General features: G+C 35.5%; 2 protein-coding genes across 2 annotated transcripts; one reads left to right on the top strand and one right to left on the bottom strand.

Moving 5' to 3' along the window:
* The first annotated feature begins 340 nt into the window (after positions 1–340).
* Positions 341–3692, top strand: LOC141590742 (cysteine-rich receptor-like protein kinase 25). Its single transcript, XM_074411304.1, has 6 exons — positions 341–1121; positions 2229–2359; positions 2505–2715; positions 2803–3040; positions 3142–3280; positions 3372–3692. Exons 1-6 carry the CDS (start codon positions 341–343, stop codon positions 3690–3692), a joined length of 1821 nt encoding a protein of 606 aa, XP_074267405.1.
* A 2198-nt stretch (positions 3693–5890) lies between these two features.
* LOC141593030 (cysteine-rich receptor-like protein kinase 25) lies at positions 5891–9474 on the bottom strand. The gene is made up of 7 exons (XM_074413963.1): positions 8622–9474; positions 8153–8293; positions 7898–8016; positions 7592–7802; positions 7239–7479; positions 6834–6984; positions 5891–6412 (listed from the first exon to the last, which is right to left on the bottom strand). The coding sequence occupies exons 1-7, from the start codon at positions 9454–9456 to the stop codon at positions 6080–6082; spliced, it is 2031 nt and encodes a 676-aa protein (XP_074270064.1). The 5' UTR covers positions 9457–9474; the 3' UTR covers positions 5891–6079.
* Between the last annotated feature and the right edge of the window lie 219 nt (positions 9475–9693).

Here is a 9693-nt window from a genome sequence, read left to right as displayed (position 1 = left end):
CGACGTAAAGACGGCCTTGATTGCACCAAATATTACATGTCAAACTATATATATAGTGGTTGACTTAAATGAAAAATTATAAACAAGTTTAACAATAATACCTTGTCTTGTAAAGATTTGATTAGAAAGTACTTTACAAGCCATAATAATACATAATAATCAACTGTTTACCTTGCAAATTAAAAAGAAGTACATATATAAATCAGTGGCAGAGTCAGGATTTGCAGTTAGGGGGCGAAAATTTTCAGCAAGAAAATTTTCGAAATTTTCATTTTTCAGCAGAGGTGAGCGCCAATTCTAGCGACACCATTGCACATAATCAATCTTTTTTTCTCTCGTAATGGGGTTAAAAATTGTTGTTGTACTTTCACTTCTTTCGATTTATCGATTTTTAATCACAGTTGATGGTCAATTCACACCTGTAGCGAAGTATTGTAACTACACTAGTTCGAATTACTCCGAGGGGAGTGTTTTTGATAAAAACCTCGGTCTCTTTTTCAGCAGTCTCACCGCCAAAACATCTCAATTGTTCTATAATAACTCGGTTGGTGATGGGAGTGACAGAGTGTACGGCTTATTCCAATGCCGATTTGATGTTGGTTTTGATGTTTGCCACACATGTGTTAAGGATGCGACACAATTGATAGGCGAAGAGTGCCCTTTAGGTAAAGAAAGTCTAATATGGTACAAGGAGTGCATGTTGCGATACTCAGATCGCAACATATTCTCTTTGTACGACAACACGACCCAACCTGGGTGGTATGTGAAAAGCAACGTCAATGAAACAGACTCTGCTGAGTTTGGTCTAGTACTCAAAAATGAAATGAATGGCCTAATCCAGAACGCGTCTTATTCTCCCAGACGTTTCGCTTCTCGCATATTTAATTGGTCAGTAGTATCGGAGCAGTTGTTCAGTTTTGCACAGTGCACACCTGATATTAACCCTTCTGATTGCACTAATTGTCTTGCGCTTGCATATCGTATAATGACTGAATATTGCCCTGCAAGTGCGCATGTCGTGGTCTACTACCCGAGTTGTCAGTTATGGTATAATAGAAGCAAACCTATATTGAATGATGAACCAGTGTCGTCTCTGGTTCCTAGCCCGGCCGACGATCAAAGTGAGTTTTTTTTTTTTTTTTTTTTTTTTTTTTTTTTTTTTTTTTTTTTTACTGTAATGCTCCTCTCATAAAGTTTGACAGTAAATTATACGCGAAAGTGTTAATTAAGTCCCTTAACTTTGTTCAATTGTAAAATTAGGCCCGTAAGTATCATTTAGAGCAATTAAGTTCCACAAAAAGTGAAATTCAACCCCATGTTATTAATTTTCACCAAAATCTTAAATTAAAATCACTTTTAATACAATTTATCAAATATAAAATATTTTGTTTTATAATTTTAAAACTTTTATATTTATATTTATATTAAATATTGAGATTTTTTTTTTTGGAATTTTATAGTATATAGACAATTTATTAGTATTTATGTATGAATACACTATATAAATTATAAACAATTTATTAAATATGTATGTAAAAGTTTTCTTCAATGATTAATAAATTATGTAGAAATTCGTAAAGTTGCAATTAGTAATTTCTAGTATTTAATAAATTGTTTAAACTAATATAAAATATTTTTAATTAAAATTATTGTAAAAACTTTAAAATCGGGGTTGAATTTCACTTTTGCTGGAACTTAAGGGGCTTAATTGATCCAGATAAACTCCTAATTCAACAATTGAACAAAGTTAAAGGACTTAATTAACACTTTCGCGGTAAACTATATCGACAATAATTATTTTTAAATGGAATTTGAAAATTGTAGAATCGCTAACACCTCCACCAACAATAATACAAACCCGCGCCATTATATCACCACCATCAGCGAAGATGGCGATCATTGCAGCAGTAGCGTCTTGCGCATCAGTTGGATTCCTAGTTTTATCGGTTGTTTTGTGTATATGTATGCGCGGTAAAAGGCCCAAGGAAGCGAGCAACAATGCACCTCCAGCATCACAAACGAAGCTACATCGTGGTAAACTATTACTTTTAACATCAAACATATAAACATCGATATCCTTAGTCAGGATCTGAAAAGTGAATGAAACTGAACCGAACTGGGACAGTATAATTTAGTCCCGATTATGGGTTTCTCTGCTTTATGAATTTTTTTTTTTCGATCCTTTCCAATCTTATTGCTCTGCTTTAATTGATGTTGTCATGAAACAGTAGCAAGTGATGTAGGCAGTATTGGAGAAGAAGATGTTGTGCATTATGATTTTGCCACTCTCAAGGCTGTAACCGGAGACTTCGCAGCTGAAAACAAGCTCGGCGAAGGAGGGTTTGGCAGTGTTTACAAGGTACAATCCTTAATCCCATATTCCCATCCATCATTTTACAAATTTTTATTTAGTAACTTAATTGTATTACGTGATTCCCTTAATTTTCAAATGACGCGGTAATAATGGTTATGAAATCCTTAATGAATTTTCAATATAACGACAGGGTACCCTTGAGGATGGAAAGATTTTAGCCATTAAGAGGCTCTCTGATAGCTCGGGACAGGGTACCAAGGAATTCATGGCAGAGGCTCGCTTTTTAGCTAAGCTTCAACACAAAAATCTTGTTAGGCTCATTGGATACTGCTCAGAAGGAGAGGAAAAGCTACTCGTCTATGAGTTTCTATCTAATTCAAGCTTGGACGGCTTCTTATTTGGTATATACTATAATCGTAACTTCTGAAACGTATTGTTATGAAAGTGTTTTTGGTTGTCTGACTTATTCCTTTTATGGTTTAATTAAGATCGAGAAAAGCATCCAATTTTGGATTGGGCAACACGGTACAACACTATAGTAGGAATTGCACGAGGTCTTCAGTATCTCCATGAAGATTCACGGTTCACAATTATACATCGTGACCTTAAACCTGAAAACATATTAATGGATGATAACATGAACCCGAGGATAGCTGACTTTGGCTTGGCAAGACTCTTTGAACGAACACAAAATTTTAGGAACACCATTCGCATAGCTGGAACACGGTATGTCTTATCCTTCCATATGGTCTGGCCTTCTTTTTTGTTCCGAATAATTAAGATGTTAACAACTCTTCTGGGAAACTATAACTGGATTATGTATGCAGAGGATACATGTCACCGGAATGTTTGCTAGGGGAATACTCGAGCAAAACCGATATTTATAGTTTTGGAGTCATGATTTTGGAGATAGTAACCGGCCATAGAATGTTTAAACGTAATTCGCAAGACGACCTCCTAATGAATGTAAGTTATTATATACTTCGTACATACGACCTTGAATATATTGACCTGCTAACCATATATTGACTAAGTTAACCTTTGTTTCGAATTAAAGGCATGGAGATTATGGAACGAACAGAGAGCCATTGAATTAGTTGATCCCGAACTTGACAAAAGTTATTCAAGCAAAGACATTGAGAGATGTATTCAGATTGGATTGCTATGTGTGCAACCGGATGCAGAGCAAAGACCCACCATGACAAATGTGGTTTTAATGCTAACTGTCGACTTGATTGATCTTCCGTTGCCATCACCACCAATGATGTCCTTCCCTCAATTTAACATTCCTAGGCTTAAAACCGGTGAAGAACATAGTGATAGTGATCAATTTTCTTCGAAATCTGTCACCGCGGACTTAAACACAAACCCAAGATGATTGATGTAGTTAAACTAGATAGTATTATTCTATGACTTCTGCTAACTTTGATGTGATTGTATATACTCATTGAATTTATTATTTTTCCGTGTGGAATCTTTTGTCCGAGTTTGGAGAATTTGAAGATGTATTATCTCAACTTGACTAGCTAGTTTTTATGAAATCTCCAATACTATATATTGTATAAGATACCAATATTATATAAGTAATTTTATAAAAATATTAAATTTTAAGTACTGTGCATTACTAAACTAGTTTCTATGAAATCTCCCATACAAAGAATAATTGTTCGATACAACTAAATCAAGATGAACAATAACATGATATATCGAGTGTACATAATTACTTCGACACTTACTTATCACATTGTGACATTGCGCTCTACTTTCATTGTATATGATGTTTTCTGTCAAATTAAAAGTACAAAGCAAACAACATTATCAAATAAACATGTAAATAACTAGGATTTAAACTCCCATAAGCACTACCGACGAAAGATTGGTTACTAAACTTAATAATACAATCAGCATGAACACCAAATCCACCTTGAGTACCACCACAAGAGGAAGGCACAAATTCATACACCTCTTTCAAGCATCGACTACAATTCTCGGCTGATATAACCGGAATACATTGAACTAGGACATGAATTTCAACTCGAGATCCATTCACCGGAACAACCCTCGTCGCAAGGTTAGTCCTACTCCAATTCCCATATCCAGCTTCTTCGATCAACCCTTCAATCGTCGTTGATAAAGTTTTATTATAGGCCGAATAATTTGACACTTTTCCGCCTATACTTCCCGTGGCAAGAACATACTTCTTCTTATACTCAATTACTGATTGATTCGCGTAGTGGACGAGACATAAGTTTGAATCCAAATAATTACCAAATGCGAAGCATTCTTCGTAGAAGTAATTTTGTACAAGAGCTTGTGTTGCGTTAAATACTCATATTTGACAAAGTTCAGGAGCTATATCGCCCCAACAAATGTAAGAACCATAGGCTGTGGATCCGGATGAACTGATAGAGGTGGCGAAAAAGCCGGGTATTGATGGTTGGGTTTTGAGAGTTAGTTCGGAAAGAAGAGGTGAGACGTTCATGTCGTAAGTTTGGAACAATTCTTTGGTTGAGTTCCCTGAACATGATGTCGAAATTAAGATCTCAGGATTATCGGAACTAATTGCAAGCTTGTTGATTATTGAGATTATAATCATGAAGGTGATTAATTTCTTAGAAAATGTCATTATTTTTTTGTAGATTGTATTAATTTTGACATTTGTATAATTGATCGACGATTATTTATAGAGTCAAGGTCAATGAAAAACCAGTATGCTTAGAGCTTAATATTGTGTAACGGATTCAATGGTTTTGCATCTGTTTTATATTCATTATATATACACACTTGCATCCTATCATTAAGTTATCGGTCAAAGGATGCGGCAATCCGGACAGTAACATGGCTTACCTAAGGAAATCAAAATCAGTTCATAATAAAATACTCCCTCCAGTCCGATCAATTGTTGTCCTTTGGTTTTGGCGACACAAAGACCAAAGAAAGAGGAAGTGGCCAATTACTAAATGACAAGTGGAACAAACTGAGTGTGAATGATCAAATTACTCATCAAGTTTATTTTTAAAATAGAAAAGACAACAAGTGACTGAGACACCAAAAATGGAAAAGAACATTAAATGACCGGGACAGAAGGAGTAATACGGAGTACAAGCGAAGATGTTTTCGAAATTGTAATGATTTAGAGAATCCACAACTACATTAAAAGCGCTTAAGATAAACTTTGGCATAGACGAAATCGTGCAGAAGATGTAATCAAATTGGGTGGTTGTGTCTGAAAGCAGATGCAGAGCAAAAACCTTCCATGACAGACGACTCCACGACAACCACCACCGTCAGTTTGAATTCATTTATTTTTCCGTTTGGAATTGGAATATTTTTGTCCGAATTATATCAATTTTACTAGGTCCCTTTTTTTTTTTACTTAATTTCGGTTCAATTCAAAACGAGCACAATCAAAGACCCTTAAATTCCAATTTATGGACTATATAACCAGTTGTATATATTGTACGGTGTAGAATCTGAGCTTTGTGATAAAGTATCCGAGCTTTATGTTAAAGAATATGAGCTTTATTAGAAAGTATTGAGCTCATCCATTTAAACATTAAAAACATGAACTTTGAATTAGCTCAGAAAGAATACATATATGCTCGGATTCTTATACCTTAGTTATACAATGCTTATAGTACAAGTGGATGTATAATCCTATTTGTGCTTAAATTCCGAACTACCTCAACATTAACACCGTCGTTTCCAAGTTTAGCGAAAGAATATCAAAACATATAAACCTGCACTTGGCAATTCCGATTTATATCACCTAGCTTCAGGTTCACTGATGGAGACATCATTCACAGATACGGGTATTGGTTTGTTCGATGAATGATATGAACCAATCTCGTTAGAGACGGTTCTTTGTACTCTAGGCCGGGCTGTAAAACTCGATTGTTCAGGTAGCGGAAGAGTAATAGAATGACTATCCAATGTGAGGACGACATTAGCCATTGTTGGTCTATCTCCAACCGCTTGTTGAACACACAGCAAGGCGATTTGTATGCATCTCATAACCTCGCTGGCATTTGAACATGAATCTCTTATTGTTGGATCCACAAATTCTAATGGCGTTCCGGCTTCCCAATGTTTCCAAGCCTGCAAATATCATAATCTCTTAATCACAACTAGTTTAGATCCCGCGCAATAAATGTGTGGTATTTAAAGAGTTTTTATTTTTGTATTACTTAATCATGCTAAATTAACACCTCGTTAATTTTTCATATTTCACGTCATTATATTTTGATATGAGAAAAAAAAATGAATTGGGAAAATTATTCAAGAAAACTGAGTAAAATTGAACTATAAAATAATAGTGGTATTTATAAATTCTCTTAATTTTTTTTTGTTATGAAAGTAATCAAAACGATATATAGTTTTGTTTATAAAATAATAGTATGAGTCAAGTCATTCTCAAATAATAGCATCAATAAAAGATTTAATATTTTATAGTTTTATATTATTTATACTTTTGATCAATTTTTTTTCTCCGCAACATACTAATTAAGTAGATACTTACATTGGTTAGAATATCATTGGCATCACTAGCTTGACTGAAACTACTGTTTTTTCTTCCACATATAATTTCCAAAACAAGCACACCGAAACTATATACATCCGATTTGATGGTGAATCGCCCATGGAACGCGTACTCTGGCGCCATATATCCACTACAAAATTATCATTGGTTAAGTGATACTGTCATGAAACCATCTCAACCAAAACCTTACAGGCCTCCTCTTACCCGGTGCTTAATATTCCCCTTTAAAAATGGCGCCCCAAGATCAATTTTATACTCTAACAAATACATACATATTTAGGAGCTTAGTTCCTCTGTTTCGTTATACTTTACACGCGTTTCAAACTATATATAGACATTTCAAAGAAACAGTCGGTACAAAATACATCAATAGCGATCACTTACTGTGTTCCAACCACCGTGTTTGTATAGTTGCTTTGGCTGTGATCGGCACCAAATATCCTTGATGTGCCAAAGTCCGAAATTTTAGGGTTCATCTCTTCATCCAACAAGATATTACTCGCCTTGAGATCCCGGTGTATAATTCTGAACTGAGATTCATGGTGAAGGTACAACAATCCTCGAGCAATGCCTACTATAATATTGTATCGCCTTTGCCAGTCGAGTTGTCGTCTATTTTCATGATCTAAACATCATAGGCAAGACATCATTTCTACATAACTTTGAACTAGGTCATTCAATATGACATGAAAGGCCGTAGTTCAAACTAAATGTAAATATTGAAATAACAAACATACCAAAGAGGAAATTTTCGAGGCTTTTGTTGGCAAAATATTCGTACACAAGTAGCTTCGCTTGATCAGTATAGCAAAATCCCAACAATCTAGCCAAATTCCGATGTTGAAGCTTGGCTACCACCAAAACTTCTGTTTTAAATGCTTGTATGTCTCGGCTAGTGCTTCTAGATAGTCTTTTCACCGCTATCAATTGTCCATCCGATAATGTACCCTAATACACAAATCTTCATATAAGACGGTCCAATAATTCAAACTTATAATTGGATACTGTTTCAACTATGGAGACTAAGTTTAGTATGAGTTTACCTTATATACTCTACCAAATCCACCTTCACCTAGTTTATTCTCATCCGAAAAATTATTTGTTGCCGTGAGAATAGTTTGAAGGTCATATTGCAAGGACTCCGCGCTGAAATCTTGATCAACTAAATCGTTGCAAAACTTCAATCAGAGCTAAGTAAGGAGCTAAAACTTGCTACTTCCATAGAAAAAATTTCTAAAACGTCTCCTACATTGTATGTAAATAGGATCGCTAGTAAATGAAGACGGGATTATCCTTACCGATTTCTACATTAGTAACCACTTCAACCTTCTTGGCTTTCTTTCTTAGGAGATAAATGCATATCGAAAATAATGCCACTGAGAAGACAAGCAGAGCTGCTATGATGGAAACAAGCACTTTTGTTGACACTTTTAACTTTCCTACACACATTAAAAGCATGTATCACAACAATTCATTTAGCTATGGTTTATAGTTACTAAGTCGACGTAAATAATTAACAACTAAGTGGCTAGCTTAGTTCGTAACTTATTAGCAGTAGTACTCATGACTTGGGTTCAAAGCCCATCAGCATCCATCATATTCGTCCTCGTGGCTTTCTTTACACCAAAAGAAAAATACTTACTCAGTTTATCTAGTAAGGTTGATAATGTTAATTTACCCCTACGTCCTGGTCATTTGTTTATTTACCTAATTATCTATTTCTACTATTCGTAAATCATTCAGATAAATGAGCGGAAAATGAAATACCTTTTGAGCGGCTTGGCATAATAACAGGGTTGGAACTACTAGCAATTGATGGAGACGGTGGCGATTGTGGCAGAAACGACAGATTAAAGAAGGGGTAAAGCTCGTATCGTACAAGGCAACTCGGCGTCATAATCTGAAAACCTCGAGATTGATCATCAAACCTATCGAAACATGAAACCAAACATTGGTCACAATCACTGCGACTCAAGTCCGGTGTGCACTGTCCCAACCCATATATAGTCTCGAAAATGGAATAGTACGCTTTGTCGACTGCGAATTTCTTGAGGGGCCCGCCTTCTGGAGCTCGAACTGCGATCACATTATTCATCATATTCCCCAATATTTCCATGAACTGTGTAGAGTTTCCGGTTATGTTGTTACCATTCTTGTAAGACATTGCAGGAGATTGATCCATTGTATTGAAAAAAGACACATTCGAATATCGAACCATACACTCGTCGTACCATATCACCGCAGTCTTCCCGTTAGGACAATATGTCTTAGGGAGGTCGACTGTGGTGGCGGTAACGACACATTGGTGACAGGAGGCCATGTTCTGGTCCCCACGGCAGAGGTACTGACCATAGACAACTTCAATTGTCGGATTTCCGACAGTGGTACGGTAGAACCCGGATGGGTTATTAGTGGCGTTGGAGACGAGATTACGGAAAACCGTGTTTAAATTGGTTTGATATGTACTGCCATTGGCAAACATTGTGGTGTTTGAGCAATACTGGCCTAATCGAGTTGGCATCGATGTTGTTTTGTAGATCATAGTAATTAATATTAATATTATTACTCGGAAAAATGCAAATAAGTTATTATTTTGGTACATTTTTATTATTTGCGTGATTAATTATCGTAACTTTTTTAAGCTGAAATAACAAATTATATTTGCTGATATTTTTTTGGTGGATTGTTACATTTATAGACTTTTCTTCAAACTAATCAATGAAAAAGACTGAATTCTATATTGGTGGGAGCTAGAGTTGAAATTAGTGTCCTATTTCGTCGACTCTTGGAATTGGCTCGGTCAAAACAATCTCGAGTTCAATTCGTATTTGAGTTTAGA

The sequence above is a fragment of the Silene latifolia genome, chromosome 7 (assembly GCF_048544455.1).
Source record: "Silene latifolia isolate original U9 population chromosome 7, ASM4854445v1, whole genome shotgun sequence".
NCBI classification, from domain to species: domain Eukaryota; kingdom Viridiplantae; phylum Streptophyta; class Magnoliopsida; order Caryophyllales; family Caryophyllaceae; genus Silene; species Silene latifolia.
This window is presented reverse-complemented; position numbering and strand designations above follow the sequence as displayed.